General features: G+C 41.3%; 1 protein-coding gene across 1 annotated transcript in view; it reads left to right on the forward strand.

Moving 5' to 3' along the window:
* The window catches only part of LOC117514945 (immunoglobulin superfamily member 22-like), a 44,312-nt gene that overhangs the window by 11,794 nt on the left and 11,986 nt on the right, over positions 1-20,532 (forward strand). The window contains 9 exon segments of the mRNA XM_034175513.1: positions 3,611-3,710; positions 10,110-10,146; positions 10,424-10,541; positions 10,544-10,562; positions 10,565-10,602; positions 10,799-10,912; positions 12,029-12,191; positions 16,889-17,001; positions 17,725-17,887. Coding sequence (XP_034031404.1) covers positions 3,611-3,710; positions 10,110-10,146; positions 10,424-10,541; positions 10,544-10,562; positions 10,565-10,602; positions 10,799-10,912; positions 12,029-12,191; positions 16,889-17,001; positions 17,725-17,887 — 865 coding nt within the window.

Consider the following 20,532-nt stretch of genomic DNA (forward strand, 5'->3'; position numbering starts at 1 on the left):
CAGACAGCTGAAGGATGTTCAGGACACGAAGGCCAGTGTTCTGTTCAAACAGACTCCACTAAGGACTGGAGAATATTCTACATAAATTTGGACTCTGGATGGTCAGAGGTGCAGTAAATGGAATTCTGTATCTCTCCATGTAACGTCAACATGGCAGCCTTATCGGCTCCTGAAGGCCAAATTCCCTGCTCTTCCCCCAGAAGGATCTACAGCCTTGGTGAAGGAATTCATCTCCCCCTTATTATCTATCTACCCCCCCCCCCCCCCCCCCCCCCCCCGCCAAAGCCTGCTGTCTAGCAATGTCAGACTTTACACACACACACACAGACAGAAAATGACACACACTACGCATATCTCCCTCCCTCCATCCCTATTACCCCCCTGTGTCTCTCCACTCCCCTCACCCTGGCTTCCCCAAGCTGGGTGGCGTGGGCCCCTCCTGCTTCACCCACTTTACCTTACAATTCGGATGACGGACTGCTTCAAGTTTAGTGCACATAAACAATGTCAAATGTATATGTGTTGTCTTTAATTCTGATGTGTGCCATTATTACGGTAAACAAGCAATAATTGTGGATAAATTGCTGTATCTTGTCTGAGGTAAATGGAGTGTAAACATAATTTCATTGTTGTTGCACTCGTGTAATGACAATGACAATAAATCTCATCTCATCTCATCTAACAAATCAGTGATTTCATCGATGCCAGATCAGTCGCTGAATTAAAATGTTCCTGAGTTATCACCCCAACCCCCAAATCCACAACCATATCAATTAATGAACTGGGACAGTCCCCAGTTCTCAGGTTCTCACCCCAACCTGCAAATCCACAACCACATCAGTCACTCAATTCAGCTATACCTTAGTTCACACCCCAAACACAAATCAGCCATTGAATTACAACAGTCTCCAATTCTCCAGTTCGAGCCTCAACCCCCAAAGCTATGACTAGATTAGTTCATGAATCGGGACAGTCCCCAGTTCTCAAGTTCTCACCCAACCATCAAATCCACAACCAGATAAATAATTGAATCAAGACAGCCCCTAATTGTCAAATGCTCCCGTCCATCTATTTTCTACACCCACCTACTCCAGTTAAGGGTCACGGAGGGGGCTGGAGCCTATCCCTGTAGTCACAGGGTGTGAGGTGGGGGACACACTGGACAGGACACCACTCGGTCACAGGGCACATACAGACAGACAAACACATTCACATGCACACCTACGGTCAACTTAAAGTTTCCAATCCACCTAATCTATATGTCTTTGGATGTGGGAGGAAGTCGGAGCACCCGGAGGGAACCCACGCAGACACAGGGAGAACATGCAAGCGCCACACAGAAAGGGCGGGAAGCAATCCCACAATCTTCTTGCTGTGAGGCATCAGTGCTAACCACTAAGCCACCACCGTGCCACCCATACGCCCCAAAACCCCAAAACCAGATCCGTCAGTAAATTAGCCCATTCCACCCATTGCAGGTGTTCATCTGAAGTGGTGTAGAAGTTAGACAGACAGGTTTATGACCAAAAGATCCTTGGTTCAATTTCCCGTCAGACAGGAAAATCACAGAGGCCCTTTGGGCGTGGTGTCCAAGTTGCTTCTGGTGTGTGGATGAGTGCCGTGCACAGCAGCATCCCGATAGGTGCTGCAGTAAAGTGCTTTGAGCACTGGCATCAGATGGAATGCTGCTATGTAACTGCACTCCTTTATGATTAATGCTGCTGATTTTTGTTTTGCACAAGTACCTGGAAACCTGACTTTGAGAAGTACACATAAAGACTGCCTCAAAAGTACTGGAATAAGTAAGTCCCTTCGGCTGCTCCCTTGTTTGCACTCGGGGTCGCCACAGCAAATCCAAGGTGGATCTGCATGTTGAATTGGCACAGGTTTTACGCCGGATGCCCTTCCTGACGCCAACTCCACATTACATGGAGAAATGTGGCAGGGGTGGGATTTGAAACCGGAGCCTTCTGAACTGAAACCAAGCGCATTAACCACTTGGCCACCACCCCTGCTCTCAAAAGTACTGGAATGATACGTCAATTAATTTTTATTGTACACACTTTAGGATATTACCTTTTACTTCCTACAATTTACATCTAGAAGCGTTGAACAACATAGAACACAACACACTTTGTATCAGACCTCTCAATTTTTAGGTGAGCAAAAATATTATGTCACACAAGTCTAAAAGTAAAAGTGATTAACTTTCTTCTTTTGTTCTGAATTACAGCATCTTATACCAGGATTTCACCCTGAAATTCCTCGCTGGCAATTGACTCGGAAAGTTGACAACCATCCACGTTTTGCCCTCGATAAAGTCTTTGTGAGGCGGCCGTGTGTTTAAGAGCACTGTCCTGCTGCATATTAATTCATTTGGCTTTATTTGTTTTTAAATTGGCAGACAAAATGCTCCAGTAGACTTTTGAATTTCTACACCTGCTACTTACAATACAAACTAGACCACCGCACTCCAATTCCACAAAATTTTACATTGGAAAACATTTTCAAGGTCAAAGTTCTGTAACAAGTGGCTTTTCACAAGCTAAATTAGCGCTGTGCGGTGGCTTCTGTGTAGCAGGTCCTATTTCTGCACCTGCTACTTACAATACAAGCTAGATCACTGCGTTCCAATTCCATAAAATTTTACACTGGAAAAGGTTTGTGCACTGTGCAGCGGCTCCTGTGCAGCAAGTCCTATGTGGCGGCCCAGTGCAGCGGCTCTTGTGCAGCAGGTCCTATGTGGCGGTGCTGTGCGGCGCCTCTTGTGCAGCAGGCCCTATGTGGCGGCGTTGTGCGGCGGCTCTTGTGCAGCAGGTCCTATGTGGCGGCGCTGTGTGGCGGCTCTTGTGCAGCAGGTCCTATGTGGCGGCGCTCTGCGGCGGCTCTTGTGCAGCAAGTCCAGTGTGGCGGCGCTGTGCGGCGGCTCTTGTGCAGCAGGTCCTGTGTGGCAGCACTGTGCGATGGCTCCTGCGTTGTGGCTCCAGCAGAACAGCTCCTGTGTTGTGGCTCTTTCTCAGCGGGTCCTGTGGGCTGTGCAGCAGCTCTACGCTAAGCTCTGCGGGGCGGCTGTGGGTCCTGCATGAAAACTTGCATATAGCTGCTCCGTGCAGCGGCTTCAGGCAGCTTTCCATGAACTTAGTGGCTTTGCCATCTTGGTGCTGTCATCTCAGACAGCGTACTTATGCATCATGTGGAAAAGTGGACAGAAAAAAAAAACTCCTCTCTCTGATCCTTTTATCTATAACCACTCTGGAGTGGATTTAAGCACTTTCTCTGTTCAGCTGAGAAGCTTAAGTGAAGCTTAAATAGCTATTATCAAGCAATTAACTTGTGGTGCTGACATATGCATCTCCCCTGGCCATCTGTTTCTCTGGTAAAGGATGACTGTTAAGTTGTGGTACTAAATGTTTACGTGGGATTCCTAACGTGGCACTGCCTCCTTCTGTTAGAATCCAGAAGTGCAGCAGGCTCTGTTTGGGCTGTCTGTGATGTGTTTCCTCTCATGTTTTAACTACATTGCTGTCATGTTTTATTATCTTTGCAAAAAGTGATGAAAGAGCCATTCTGATGAATTTTGTAGAAATGTGACATCTTTTCTCCACTTTAGATCAAAACGTGACCGTAGAAGATGCTGATGTCTACAAAATGTGTTGCTTCCAACGAGCACGGAGAAGCAATTGATTCCATATCACTCATTATTACGGAAAGTATGCGACACACACTACAATTATCATATTAAAGGGGTCACATTGCATGTTTTGACAGCAGCCTTTTATAGGTGAGCAGATGTCTTGAAAGCAGATATTAAAGATTACAATCAAATCAAATCATTTTATTATATAGCGCCCAAATCACAACAAACAGTTGCCCCAAGGCGCTTTATATTGTAAGGCAAGGCCATACAATAATTACGGAAAAACCCCAATGGTCAAAACGACCCCCTGTGAGCAAGCACTTGGCAACAGTGGGAAGGAAAAACTCCCTTTTAACAGGAAGAAACCTCCAGCAGAATCAGGCTCAGGGAGAGGCAGTCTTCTGCTGGGACTGGTTGGGGCTGAGGGAGAGAACCAGGAAAAAGACATGCGTGGAGAGAAGCAGAGATCAATCACTAATTGATTAAATGCAGAGTGGTGCATACAGAGCAAAAAGAGAAAGAAACACTCAGTGCATCATGGGAACCCCCCAGCAGTCTAAGTCTATAGCAGCATAACTAAGGGATGGTTCAGGGTCACCTGATCCAGCCCTAACTATAATCTTTAGCAAAAAGGAAAGTTTTAAGTCTAATCTTAAAAGTAGAGAGGGTGTCTGTCTCCCTGATCTGAATTGGGAGCTGGTTCCACAGGAGAGGAGCCTGAAAGCTGAAGGCTCTGCCTCCCATTCTACTCTTACAAACCCTAGGAACTACAAGTAAGCCTGCAGTCTGAGAGCGAAGCGCTCTATTGGGGTGATATGGTACTATGAGGTCCCTAAGATAAGATGGGACCTGATTATTCAAAACCTTATAAGTAAGAAGAAGAATTTTAAATTCTATTCTAGAATTAACAGGAAGCCAATGAAGAGAGGCCAATATGGGTGAGCTATGCTCTCTCCTTCTAGTCCCTGTCAGTACTCTAGCTGCAGCATTTGAATTAACTGAAGGCTTTTCAGGGAACTTTTAGGACACCTGATAATAATGAATTACAATAGTCCAGCCTAGAGGAAATAATGCATGAATTAGTTTTTCAGCATCACTCTGAGACAAGACCTTTCTATTTTAGAGATATTGAGCAAAATGCAAAAAAGCAGTCCTAGATATTTGTTTAATGACATATCCTGATCAAAAATGACTCCAAGATTTCTCACAGTATTACTAGAGGTCAGGGTAATGCCATACAGAGTAAGGATCTGGTTAGACCCATGTTTCTAAGATTTGTGGGGCCAAGTACAATAACTTGAGTTTTATTTGAGTTTAAAAGCAGGAAATTAGAGGTCATCCATGTCTTTATGTCTGTAAGACAATCCTGCAGTTTAGCTAATTGGTGTGTGTCCTCTGGCTTCATGGATAGATAAAGCTGGGTATCATCTGCGTAACAATGAAATTTAAGCAATGCCGTCTAATAATACTGCCTAAGGGAAACATGTATAAAGTGAATAAAATTGGTCCTAGCACAGAACCTTGTGGAACTCCATAATTAACCTTAGTCTGTGAAGAAGATTCCCCATTTACATGAACAAATTGTAATCTATTAGATAAATATGATTCAAACCACCGCAGCGCAGTGCCTTTAATACCTATGGCATGCTCTAATCTCTGTAATAAAATTTTATGGTCAACAGTATCAAAAGCAGCACTGAGGTCTAACAGAACAAGCACAGAGATGAGTCCACTGTCTGCGGCCATAAGAAGATCATTTGTAACCTTCACTAATGCTGTTTCTGTACTATGATGAATTCTGAACCCTGACTGAAACTCTTCAAATAGACCATTCCTCTGCAGATGATCAGTTAGCTGTTTTACAACTACCCTTTCAAGAGTTTTTGAGAGAAAAGGAAGGCTGGAGATTGGCCTATAATTAGCTAAGATAGCTGGGTCAAGTGATGGCTTTTTAAGTAATGGTTTAATTACTGCCACCTTAAAAGCCTGTGGTACATAGCCAACTAATAAAGATATATTGATCATATTTAAGATCGAAGCATTAATTAATGGTAGGGCTTCCTTGAGCAGCCTGGTAGGAATGGGGTCAATAAGGTGATGCTTCCGATTAAACAACACCAAAAGCAAACATTATGAGTGCTAACAATGTTAAGTGATATACCCAAAAGCAAAGCTTTATTATCATTTCACATATGATAAAATGATATTTACTTTTTTGCCATTTGACAGAAAACATTTTTCAAATTTTGAAAAATGAGTTGCCTTCAAGTTTAGACATTCTCAGGTTTAAAAATGATAAATCCGCAATATCTGTTTCAAGTTACTTCAAGTCATCTCCTTCAATTAACTTTTATGATGCTGATAAATAATAAAGTATAAATTATAACTGCAGAAACGACCAATTCAAAAGGTTTTTGACATTTGGCTCTACTGTTGTCCACAAAACTGATTTTTACACAACACTTTTTGCATAATTAAATAAAAAACAACATTCTGTGGGAATCATTTTAAATGGATATTCTATGAATGGGAAACTGTGCCTGTTGCCACGGCTAAACAAAAGCCATCAATACATAACATTCTCGGTTAGTTTACTGAAATTTTAAAATTTAAAGCACCCTTTCCCCCAAGAAGTGATGTCATCAAGAAAAACAAAGCTACGCTTTTAGCCCAGCAGCTATCTAGACTACCCCCAGTCTGTGAGGCCTTTGCAACCATCAGAGTTGGAAACAAACAGCTTTTTGTTTGTGATCAGCAGAGTATGCTATGGGCTACAGGAAATGGTGACCCACTTACCCAACACTTGTCTCACTTCTACAACAGTAACTTCAAGCATTTGAGTTCTTTATATTTTTAATTATATGCTATTTGATGATAAATTCTTGCTATTTCTATGGACAAGGTAATCTTATCAACCAAGTCCTCATGCTTGCATGACAACCACTCTCGTCTATGAAAATGCAATGCTGTATGTTGGTTAAGGTTTAATGTTGCCAGTGTCATTCTATAGAGCTTACAGAGGTTGCTACAACACTGAGATGACAAAATTCTATACATGTTCACGTAGTTCTGAGCCATTTCTCATCATTGCAAGCCAATGTGGACATTCAATTCATATGTGATGGGTGTCTGGTTCAATCATGGGTGGGGGCATAGAAAATTTCCCATGACTTTCAAGGTGCAAGGTTCAAACATAGCTGTCAATGTATTAGAGTAAAACCCAAACCTTTTAAATATCGGGTCCATTTAGTCATCCTATACAACTTGGTAACCTCTATAAACTCCATGAAATTACATTTCCACAATGTAAACTCCCAAAAATTGTGACAGTGACACCATAATGTTGTAGCAGTATTGGTATAATGTACTTTTTTAGCTGGGTAGTCATCAGGGCCAATGTTCAGGTAAGAAATCCATGAATTGCTCATCGTCTCCTCACAGTCGATAAAGTGTAGATCCAGACTCTTGTTTAAGAAGCGGAGCTGGATGATCAAATGTTAGTCTATCTTGTGTTTTTGTAGGCATTATTTTGGGATAAGATTGTTGTAAAATGTTGTGCAAGGACTTATTGTGTTCCAGATAAGGTAAGCTTTCCATGTATATTAATTTGTTGCCATTTTGTTCAGAAATAGTGATTATATAACGCTGCTTCAAGGATTCTGAGGGCGCCTCTGAGCCACTCTGGTTCTCCATGACATATGTCACACAAGCCTAAAACAAGCCATTTCAGTCCTACATTTGACTTATCTCACAGGAATTTCTTCATGCACAGTTGTTAAATTGTCAAACCTTTTTGGATGTTTAACATGAAATCTCAACCTTTCAGAATAGTTAAAGGTAGATAAAACTGATTTTGCACAACGTGTGCCACCCCTTTTTCCAACAATATACGTATTTATTGAGTTTTTTTTATGCAAAAGAATATAGAAAAATATACAACAATATACATTAAAACAATCAAACAAACAAGAATAAGGTACACTGAAAAAGGCTCTTGAGTCCATGAAAGGCCTTCTAGATGTTACATGATGGACCGTGTCAGATTGTAGGATAAGGCTGTGGATCTGTACAGGGAATAATTATTCTATCCCACTTTCATACAGTAAATAAGACAAATCTTTGTTATCTTTTAAAGAATAAGTGCTATTTTTCCAATGGAAAGCATAAGAAAACTTCTTTGAACCATTTTGCAATACTCAGTTTGCCAATCTTTTTCCACGACAGAGTGATCACTCTCTTCGATAGTGGTATTCCAATATTATAAAGATTTTCTCATAGCAGTTAATGTGATATTCTTTGGGGTAAAAACCAAACAAAAACAGTTTTTGTCCAGCTCTAGTCTCACAGACACATTGCTGTATTGTTAATTCAACTTCTTCGGACATAACCATAGACAATGGAATAGTGTACCCTTGTCTTCTCCACATCTATTACAGAGATCAGTTATGTGCATGTTAAATTTCTTCTGGAGTTACAGTGGGGTAAAAAAGTATTTAGTCAGTCCCTGACTATGCAAGTTCTCCTACTTAGAAAGATGAGAGAGGTCTGTAATTTTTTCAACATACGTAGGTACACTTCAACTATGGGAGACAAAATGCGAACAAAAAATCCAGGAAATCACATTGTAGGATTTTTAAATAATTTATTTGTAAATTATGGTGGAAAATAAGTATTTGGTCAATCACAAAAGTTCTACCCCCATGCTTCACAGTAGGTATGGTGTTCTTGGGATGCAACTCAGCATTCTTATTCCTCCAAACACAACAAATTGAGTTTTTACCAAAAAGTTCTATTTTGGTTTCATCTGACCACATGATATTCTCCCAGTCCTCTTCTGGATCATCCATATGCTCTCTGGCAAACTTCAGATGGGCCTGGACATGTACTGGCTTAACCAGGGGGACACATCTGGGACTGCAGGATTTGAGTCCCTCTCTGAGTAGTGTGTAGCCTTTGCTACTTTGGTCCCAGCTCTCTGCAGGTCATTCATCAGGTCGCTCCATGTAGTTCTGGGATTTTTGTTCACCGTTCTCATGATCATTTTGACCCCACGGGATGACATCTTGCTTGGAGCCCCAGATCGAGGGAGATTATCAATGGTCTTGTATGTCTTCCATTTTCTTATAATTGCTACCACAGTTGATTTATTCACACCAACCTGCTTGACTATTGTAGACTCATTCTTTCCAGCCTGGTGCACATTACAATTTTCTTCCTGGTGTCCTTCAACAGCTCTTTGGTCTTGGCCATAGTTGAGTTTGGAGTCTGACTGTTTGAGGCTGTGGATAGGGGTCTTTTATACAGATAACGAGTTCCAACAGATGCCATTAATACACGTGGCACCCACAGTGCAAGCTTTGCATTTTGTATCACCAGTTATCCATCCTCATGATGAAGTGGTATAGAGGAGGATTTTCTTAAAAAGAAGACCTGAAAGTTTAGCTACAAATTGCCAGAAGGTACATCTGAGATGCAAGCCTGGATTTGATCTGTTTTGGTGAAAGAAAATCCTTCTCTGCTCTACTCCACTATGAAGCTAAGAGTAGTGATGCAAAATGCAAAGCTTGTACTGTGCGTAATTTCTCCAATCACAGCCACATAAGCCAATAGCTTCTCCTGGGTTGTCTGGGTGTCTTGGTGGCTTTCCTCACTCTTCTACTTCTTGCACAGTCACTCAGTTTTTGAGAACTGTCTACTCCATGCGGATTTACCATAAAGTGCCATACTGTTTGTATTTCTTTGTAATTAATGTAAATAAGGTCCAAGACATATTCAGTGGCAGCTTCACCATCAGAGAGCCTCGTCCAAAACTACCACAAAAGACTCCAAGCTGTTGTTGATGTTAAAGGGACAACACACAGTATTAAGAACAGGCGTATGTAAACTTTTGATCAGGGTCATTTGGGTAGGTCTCTTGTCATTTCGATTTAAAAAGAGGAAACAGTTGTTTAACAATAAATGGCTTCACACAACCACTAACCATGAGTGAAAGAAAAGTTTTTGTGTTGTCATTCATATTCTCTTAAAAATGGCCAAAAAAAGAAAAAAAAAAAAGAAAAAATTCTGCCAGGGTATGTAAACTTTTGAGCACAACTGTATTTTCCACCATAATTTACAAATAAATTCTTTAAAAATCCTACAATGTGATTTTCTGGATTTTTTTCCCCCTCATTTTGTCTCTCGCAGTTGAGGTGTACCTATGCTGAAAATTACAGACCTCTCTCATCTTTCTAAGTAGGAGAACTTGCACAGTCAGGGACTAACTAAATACTTTTTGCCCCACTGTACATGTGCTCTCATCACTTAATGTATTGCCTGTCTGTGACTGGGTGACCTTACAGGCTTTACTCCACTGTAAAGCCATAACTGTTGGTTATCATACCCTTGTCATAATGTGGTCCCTTTTAAAAGTTTTATTTAGCTATAGTTTTTATCCTGTCGTGTAGTGAACATGCTCTGTCTTTGTGTCTAGATCCAGCAATGGAAATCAAAAAGATGCTGAAGAAGCGGTAAGAACACAAACCAGTTGTTTAATGCTAACGCCCCAAAACCTGTGGGTGTCAGAACCTTTTGTGATGTGCCCTGGTTGATTCTCAACCATGCATCCAGAAATATCTACGAGATGAGACGTGCAGTGCTTTGTTGTGGTCGCTGTGGTGGTCACAAGATTATACTTTGGAGCTTTCATCCCCCCTGTCAGGCGTGCACATTAATGCACACAGCTAGCTCACGTAAACATGCGTGTACACCCATTTCCCGCCTTCTGAAGCCTTTCTTCTTGTGAAGCAGTGTGGAGAAGAAAGATGAAAAGAAGAAGAAGCCGCCTACGGAGGAGGAGATGTTAAAGATCCTGACTGGAGCCGATAAGAAGGACTATGATAGAATTTGTGCTGAGTACGGTTTCACACGGACTTCAGAGGAATCCTGAGAAGCTGAAGGAGATGAAGAAGAAAGAGGAGGTGGAGGTGGGCCTGACGCACAGAGAGCTTCTTCACAGCTGCAGGATCTGATAATACAAAAAATGGCTTAAAATAGAGCAGAATGTCAGCACACACAGATTCAGCTCAGCTTATCTGGAAAGTGATGGAGAAACACTGTGCAGTGACACATTGTCAGCCTGTTCTGTTTCAAATGTGTGGATAAATGTGATGTTTTCTCCAGATGGTACGCGTGCTGAAGCCTCTGGAGGACATTGCAGCTAAAGAGGACACCAACGTCGTCTTTGACACCATTTTGGAACTGAAGGATCCCAACATCAAGATGATGTGGTTTCAGGTGATTATTACCATTATTAATTAATTTATTTTTTTCTTGCTGTGATGGTCAGAAGAAGGCTGATCAGAAAAAAATCTGATACTCAGATACTAAAAATGTATATCAGATTACATACGCATCTGCAACAGTACTGATGCCAACAATGACGCCAGTTAGCACAACTTCACACAACACTACTACAGACAGGTAGGAACACAGCCCCTCCCCTCACTCGTTTAACTACCATTAAATTCCAAGCACACACGCCACACACACACACACACACACACACCACACACACACACACACACACACCACACACACCACACACACACACACCACACACACACACACTCTCCAACCGGTCTCCTTTTGGTTTGAAGTGGTTGAAGAACCAGTGCTTCGTTCCACCTCACTGGGACATCCAATGGAGTCAGAGACAGCCAGGAGTGATAAAAATGAAAACTGGCCAAAGGAAAAAAAAATAACAGAGCAGTGTTTGATATAATGAAATTGCACTGTCTTGGTTAAGTGTTGTTTGGTGTCAAAGCAGTGACTTCCAGGTCCATTAACCGGTTCATACTTGAAGTGTCATACTAATGCTGCATTAAAGAGGGTTCACAAAACCCAAGTTGGAAACTCCCAAAAACTGTGTTTACTTTATGAACTTGGAAAACAAAATGCATGTATGCAGTAACACAATCAAGCTTTGTCATCTTTACCAGGAAGACATAAATAAGTTGTTAATAAAGTGTTTTCAGGAATTTTTGCATTACCTCAGACAACCTAAAAATAGCCTTTCTTGCACAACCTGTGTAAAATAGACTAAAAAAAATCTCAGTTATACTGCTGTATTTTTCATTTTGCACTATGAGACAACTTAAAATAAATATTGAATAGTGACTGATGTTGTGTTTGTACTGTTCTAATCTTTAATTTAAAAAACAACCCTCTTAATTTTTTGCTATTTTTTTCTCCCTGTGGTATTGAAAATGATGTAGAGTAACAAGTACTTTCCGGCCTATCTGTATCTGTATCGAGTTTAAAATTCTAGTATCATGATAACGCTTATCAGAAGTGCAGCAGCCATTTAGTTGTGACTTCTTGTCTTATCCTGCTGTTTTATTTACAATTCAGGGCACAGAGCTGCTGCGTATCCAGTATTCTCACGGGAAATATGAAGTGAAACAGATGGGAACGAAGCACATGCTGTGCATATCCAGGGTGAGCCTCAGTGACATGGGCACCTACACTCTGCAGGTTGGAGACAAGACGCTGTCTGCCAAACTCACCATCATAGGCAAGTGCACGTTCCTGTCTCAAGTCCTTCATGTTTGCTCGTACTGCTTCGTTCATGTATCAAAGCGCTGTCTGTGCTCGTTCTCAGCTGAACAATGCTGTAATTCCACATCATGTCATAATACAGGGTAATATATCACATTTTTCCTGGTCACATGGCCTTTGACTTTGAGTGACCTTAAAAGTTCAAACATTGTTTGAACGGCTGTTTTAAAGAACTTGTTGCAGAAAGAGTTGTTTGTTGTGAAACACTAATATGACTCAGATCAATGTTTCCTTGGTCACATGACCTTTGACCTTGGGTGATCTTGAAAGGTCACACTCTTTTAGAATGGCCGTTTTCAGAAATTAGTTATATATTCTACAATGGTTATTATGTAGTTTTATCTTGAATGAATGAAGTTATTCAGCGCACACACACACACTTAACAAAAAATTCTCTCATAAAACACACACACACACATATTTATATACTCAACAAAAATATAAACGCAACACTTTTGGTTTTGCTCCCATTTTGTATGAGATGAACTCAAAGATCTAAAACTTTTTCCACATACACAATATCACCATTTCCCTCAAATACTGTTCACAAACCAGTCTAAATCTGTGATAGTGAGCACTTCTCCTTTGCTGAGATAATCCATCCCACCTCACAGGTGTGCCATACCAAGATGCTGATTAGACACCATGATTAGTGCACAGGTGTGCCTTAGACTGCCCACAATAAAAGGCCACTCTGAAAGGTGCAGTTTGTTTTATTGGGGGGGGGATACCAGTCAGTATCTGGTGTGACCACCATTTGCCTCATGCAGTGCAACACATCTCCTTCGCATCATCCGTGAAGAGAACACCTCTCCAACGTGCCAAACGCCAGCGAATGTGAGCATTTGACCACTCAAGTCGGTTACGACGACGAACTGGAGTCAGGTCGAGATCCCGATGAGGACGACGAGCATGCAGATGAGCTTCCCTGAGATGGTTTCTGACAGTTTGTGCAGAAATTCTTTGGTTATGCAAACTGATTGTTCCAGCAGCTGTCCGAGTGGCTGGTCTCAGACGATCTTGGAGGTGAACATGCTGGATGTGGAGGTCCTGGGCTGGTGTGGTTACACGTGGTCTGCGGTTGTGAGGCTGGTTGGATGTACTGCCAAATTCTCTGAAACGCCTTTGGAGACGGCTTATGGTAGAGAAATGAACATTCAATACACAAGCAACAGCTCTGGTTGACATTCCTGCTGTCAGCATGCCAATTGCACGCTCCCTCAAATCTTGCGACATCTGTGGCATTGTGCTGTGTGATAAAACTGCACCTTTCAGAGTGGCCTTTTATTGTGGGCAGTCTAAGGCACACCTGTGCACTAATCATGGTGTCTAATCAGCATCTTGGTATGGCACACCTGTGAGGTGGGATGGATTATCTCAGCAAAGGAGAAGTGCTCACTATCACAGATTTAGACTGGTTTGTGAACAGTATTTGAGGGAAATGGTGATATTGTGTATGTGGAAAAAGTTTTAGATCTTTGAGTTCATCTCATACAAAATGGGAGCAAAACCAAAAGTGTTGCGTTTATATTTTGTGTGTGTGTGTGTATATATGTATACACTCATAACAACAAATGCCAAAAAGAGAAAAAAACAACCAGACAATATAGGTTAATCAGTGAAGTAATATATCTCAACACAACAGGACAAACAATAGTACAACGCACAATCAAAAAACCAGTACCGAACTCAATTAACCTAATTCTTCATACTCACACACTCGACCGCTTAGTCCAATTAAGGGTCGCGGGAGGCTGGAGCCAATCCCAGCAATCATAGAGCGTGAGTCAGAGTACACCCAGGGCAGGACACCAGTCTGTCACAGGGCCACAAACAAACAAACACTTGTTCATGTCTTTGGATGTGGGAGGAAACCGGTGTCACGGTCTGAGATTACCACCAGTCTGAATTTACCAGGTAAAATTAGACTGTAGCAGCCACTGAACTTACTACCAGTCTGATTTTACCATCTTGGTATATTGAGACTTGTGTGTTATTGACCCTGGTCCAAATTTGCCAAGCAAATATATTATATAATTTTTTTTTAATTGGAACCACAAGTAAATCCTGTCACTTTCTACTGATGCTTATTGATTTAACCATTATAATTCTGGTTACTAGTTACCTAGGTAGTCTGAAATTTCCAGCCTGCAGGTCTGAATTTATGTCCCACTTCAAGTTTTCTGAATCAAAAGTGTGTGGAAAATGCAGTTATTTCAAAATACATCTGCTCGGTTGAAGATCGTCGCAAGAAATGGTAAATCTAGACCTCCCGGAAGTTGAACGCGAAAAAAAATCGATTTGCCCATGCGCTTGGTAAAATGAGACCGGCGCAAACTCAGACCACGACACCGGAGCACCTGGAGGAAACCCACGCAAACACGGGGAGAACATGCAAACTCCACACAGAAAGGCCACAGGCGGGAATTGAACCCATGACCGTCTCACTGTCAGGCAACAGTGCTAACCACTAAGCCACCATGCTGCCCAATTCTTCATACTATAATAAGTAATTATATTGTTTTATAAAGTCTTTTGAATCCAACTAAAGTACCAGATCATTTAATGTTATCTGAACAGTTATTCCAATTTTCACACCTTTTACGGAAACACAATGACTTTTTACAGTAGTTTGAGTCTTTAATTTATCAAATACTAATGTTTCTCTCAAATTATAGCTGGACTCCCTCATTTTAAACAGCTCCTGGACGTGTTGAGACAAAAGTTTACTTCTAACTTTATACATGATTTGTATCGTGATATAATCAACCAGGTCCCAGAATTTCAAAGTGTGTAAACAGAAAAATCTTATAGCTTTCTTTTGTAATAAAAATAATGGATTTGTATTTGTTTTATGTGTTTCCCCAAATCTCAATGCAAAAGGTCATATGGGACAAGTAATGAATGATATAGCGTAACTAACAAATGCTGGGGGAGGAAGTCTTGTGCTTTATACAGAATCGTGATGGCATTTGCGATTTTAGATTTAACATAATCTTTCCATCTTAATTTATCATCAATAAAAATTCCAAGAAATGTGGTTTCGGTTATGATTTTGATTTCAGCATCATTCAATAATTGTTATGTTTCGGACGCGGTCGGAGCACCGACCCAGCGTTTGAAAGGACCCAGCATAAAATAAGCAGAGCACGGTTCAAAAGGTAACAGAATTTAATAAACATAACAGTGGGTGCGGTGCTAAACAACTAAAAAGTCCGCGGTCTGGTGAGGTGGAAACACGGCGCGCTCTCAACAGCGCAAACGGTCCGGAGCCACAGCAGTTCGGACCCAAGGACCCCGCCGACACCCCCCAGGTGACCGTGACAAACCGAGTCTGTGAAGAAAGAAAACATGAGGTGAGTCCAACTCCACACAGAGAGACACAACTCAAAGGTGCACGCAATCAGCAAACACTTCCTGGCTTAAATCTATACATCAGCTTCTCACCCTGCAGGTACGGAACAACTCAGTTCAAATCTCCACTGCAGCAGAAGCTGATTAGACAATTAGCATAACGTGACAGCTCACTAACACAATGTGTGAGGGACAACAAATCCACTGTCATTACTTCATAAAAGTCACCAAAAACCAAATTACCTCAGGACGTGTGCTGAAGAGCGTGAGACCTCACCCAATCCTCCTTCATAGACTGTGGCGTCAAACCTGGAGCGGTCTCTGCGTCCGTGATGGTGAGATTGTTCTCCTGACGTCGATCTCACACGTCTGCTCACAAGGTCGAGTCTCTGGCAATCACACACTGTGCATTCAAGGTTTAAATGCAGCAATCTCTGATCAAGACAAAATACACCACAGCTGTGAGTCCTGATGACCTGCATGTGAAAACAAGCCTCAGGTGTTCAGAGTGAGGTCCTAATGCTCAGCCACTCAGTCCTGAATGCACACCACCTGGTGGGAGAAACAGAAAACAAAGACCAAGCCAGCCAAACACCCCAGCCCACAACAATAATAGGTTTCTACTTAAATTCCTGGGCTTATTTCCGTATATAATACACTTTGTTTTATCAAGATGAAGCGATAATTTGTTTGAATCAAACCATTGTTTGAAATTCAGTAGTTCCCTCTCCATCATGTCCAAGAGCTGTCCCAAATGATCCCCACTACAAAACAAAGTGGTATCATCTGCAAACAAAATACAACTCCCACACCTAGAAACCTAACATATATCATAAATATACAACAGAAACAACAACGGCCCAACAACTGAACCCTGGGGCACCCCACATGTAATCCTCAAAAATTCAGAATTTATCCCACCAATATGGACATACTGATACCTGTTGTGTAAACAGCTAGCTATCCAATCAAGAGCTAATCCTGTAGTGCTGTACTTCTGTATCTTGGTCACATGACCTTTGGTGATGGGTGACCTTCAAATGTTATTCAGCAATATGGACTAAACATGGTGGAAGGGTTGTGTGTTAGTTGACGATAAAGTGGTTTAATTTTGAAAACAGTTGTTCAAATGTCAGGGCCATACAGAACCATACATATGGTGTCACTGAATCATCAAGAAATAATTAGCATCAATTGTGACAAACAGGTGTAGCTGTCACTGAGTGTCCATTCTGCTTTTTTTTTTGTATGTGTGTGTGTCTGTCTCTTCTGCTCGATGTCATTTGATTTGTCTTTCAGATGAACCTCTGACATTTCTGTCAGACTTCAAGCCCAAAAAAGTGACAGAGCGTGAGACTGCTGTGTTTGAGGTCCGACTCTCCAAGAAAACAGATGCTCCGCTCATCTGGAAGGTCAGTCTATGACTCCAAAAGTGATAAATAGCTTATTAATAATTTTGTATGAAGAGGAATGAATGCAGAGGAGGGACGCGGGGTATATAAGATGAAGGATGCTGAGGATGGAACTACCAGGCAGGAGGAGAAGAGGGAGGCCAAAGAGGAGGTTTATGGATGTGGAGAGGTAGGACATGCCAGTGGTTGGTGTGAAGAAGATGCAGAGGACAGTGTGAGATTGAGACGGATAATCTGCTGTGGCGATGCCAAACAGGAGGAGCCCAAAAAAAAAAAAAAGGTCCAGACATGTTTTTGAGACAGTGAGGTATACAGTAGCTGCTTTATTGCAGTAATATGCATTTGAAATGAGGCACTTGGAAGTACTAGATTGTTCAAAATAGGACAAACTGATAAATAATACATGTCATTTTTATTGTTTAAAAAATATGCAGATATTGAAGAAAACATGATAAAGAAACAAATTAAGCATACTTATTTTAGTTACCACTGCTGAGCATATTGTACTTGTTGTAATTATAGAATAATAGAATTATAGAATAGTTGCTCAACGGTAATGCCAGATCATTTTTGATTCAAATTAATGGAGTCAGTAAGTCAGTGAGTGAGTTATACAGCTTCACGGTGGAGTGCACGGTGAAGAATGTTCTTCCAAAGAAAACACGAGAGACTGCTTGGAGTGGAATATGGAAGTTGTTTAGAAGATATTTTGCTGTGTTCCAGATGAAGGGAAAAGAAGTAAAACGCGACGAAAAGTTTGATGTTACATTATCAGAGGACGGCCTGACCTACACTTTGAAGATTAAAGACGTGAAAGTCAGTGACGCTGGAGACTACGCCATCAGCATTGGCGACCTGAGTGCCACCGTGCCGCTCTCCATCGAACGTATGGACAAATACACTTCTGCCACTTTCACTGACTTTATAATCATAAAATTTTATGTGTTCTTTTTGTTTTGGTCTCTAAGGAGCTGTATCTTTTGATTTTAGTGGAGCTTGCATTTCTGAGGAAACAAACCTTCTCCCTGCAGACTGGAGAAGTCATTGCATCTTTTCTCCCCTGAGATTACAGGCTTCAATCCTTCACATCTACGCCACACAACATCATCTCCCTTTTTCCTCCCAAATGAAGACATATGTGCTGTATAATAAATCCTCCCTGCTTGTGCAGAGTTGAAAGTAATCCAAGCAAATCCCTCCTCACAACAAGCACATTTATTACTGCTCTGTGGAACAAGATCCTTATTAGCCCAAGGTGCAAGATGGGGTGTGTAAATCTCTTTGCAAGGACATGTGGTGCTCCCGTGGGCTTGGTGGAACAGAAGTACAGTCATTGAGCTTGTGTTGATTAGCATTATTCATGAGAAGACAGTCTTTCATGTTCTATAACCATAGCTCTATAACTGAGTGTGTTGGGACTTGATGTAAAGAGCGATTATGAGCAAGGCTTCAAACCAAGGTTGTCTCCCCACATTTGTTCTGAGCAGAACTGGTATTTGAACATTTGAGGTTACAGCTTTTACAACTTCTAATTGATGTTCCTCAAACAGTGAGTACCAAAATGAATACCAGTTCAGTTCAATTCCATTTATTTCATTCATATAGCGCCAAATCACACAAGTAAGTAAGTAACCTTACTAACCCCCAGAGCAAGCACACAGGTGACAGTGGTAAGAAAAAACTCCCTCTGATGATTTGAGGAAGAAACCTCAAGCAGACCAGACTCAAAGGGGCGACCCTCTGCTTGGGCCGCGCTACCGACACAATTTACATTACAAATATACAGGAACTTTTTGGAAGTCCATGCTGGTGTACAGGCCTGCAGAAGAAGACACCATTTCCATCTCTGGATGGAGCTACACCTCAAACAGAGAGAAACAAATAAAGTATAATTTGTCAGCATTAAGCAACAAGAAAAACATAAGAAATACTAAGGTGATCACCGGCCACTAGCCCTAAGCGCACACACACACACTTAAAAAATCTCTCGTAAAACAAAAACAAAACAAAAAACTTGTAGGTAATTTCCCAGTTTTGTGCGGCTGAAAGGGTGTAAGCAGAAGTAAAAACTTATAAACACCGACCCCTTTTACCATTTGCTACACACACACACACACACACACACACACACACACACACACACACACACACACACACACACACACACACACACACACACACACACACACACACACACACACACACACACACACACAGAGAGACTTTAGATAAAGCTGAGGCCGCGGCCTGCTCTGTTTCCTAATAAATTAATAATATTAATAATACGTTGTAAGTTTTTTCTTTTTCACCACTGTTTTAGTTTTTCAGGTTTTTTTGTGCCTCAGCAATGTGAGGCAGTGGGTTGTGCCAGCAAAGTGAGAAAGAAAGTTAAAATCCATCACGACACACCAAGAGGATTACGCATCACATCGATCATGCGTTACTTTGAGGGAAATAATCAGCAGCGTGGCCCCTCCTGGTCAGACCAGCAATTCACAATGCATGCATGACATGAATGACATAAAATAAAATAAAAAATTCCTGGTGTGTCTATGAGGAAGTAATAAATATCAGGATATTGAACATCCGGCCAGTGTGTAGGATCATTTTTGCATCTTCAAGATGGTATGGACAAGATGCCAGTCTTGCTGCTGCTAATTTGGTTCTATATCGCTCCTGGACGATATTATCCAAACCCTCTGAATAGTTGAAGGCCACACTAAGGTCACAACAACAGAAGTATAACTAAATTTATACAAATAATTACTTAAATTTGGAATTCAAGCGCAAGTACCATACCCAAATACACAACGTATCTCTATGATAAAACACGTTGACAGCCGTGTCTTTTCACACCAGCTGCAGATGTAAACTGGCAGTGGCGTGGCAGCAACCAAGTCATTATGTAGTTTTTAAACACATCTGATACATTATATTTTACTTTATAATCTGTCAGTAATGCTGCATTAACAAACTAGGCTACACTGGATAGATTGTTTAGCCATCTGGAGCTAGTTATTTTCAACGTTATTTGTCTTTAAATGTTAGGCTGTCCATCAGTCGTTTCTCGAGAACGTGTGACTTTTGACTCACTGGATACAATGTTGAGAAATGTTGGTTTCTCGGAATGCAAAAGATGGAGAACCACACCCTACTTTTTCTGGGTCAGGATCAACCCTCTGAGTAGCCCCTCGTACATTTCGCTCTACCATTCAAAGACGTGTATGACACCGAGAGGAAGACAGGAAGTGAACGTAGCACCTAATTTTTGTAAAAAATACATTTCTTTATAAGAAGTAGATGCATAAGAATTCTGTTCATACTGGGTGTATTTTTCCCCCACTAACATTTAATTAATTAAACATATCTGTTAAGGAGATTATGTTGTGTTTTGTCATCCGTCTGTCTGTCTGTCTGTCTGTTTGTCAGCAGCATAAAAGAACAGATTTCAGTGATATGTGGTGGAGAGGTAGGGCTTTTTCAAGGAGGAACCCATTAATGCAGATGCAAATTTGGATCAATATCTTTGAT

The sequence above is a fragment of the Thalassophryne amazonica genome, chromosome 8, assembly GCF_902500255.1.
Source record: "Thalassophryne amazonica chromosome 8, fThaAma1.1, whole genome shotgun sequence".
NCBI lineage: Eukaryota > Metazoa > Chordata > Actinopteri > Batrachoidiformes > Batrachoididae > Thalassophryne > Thalassophryne amazonica.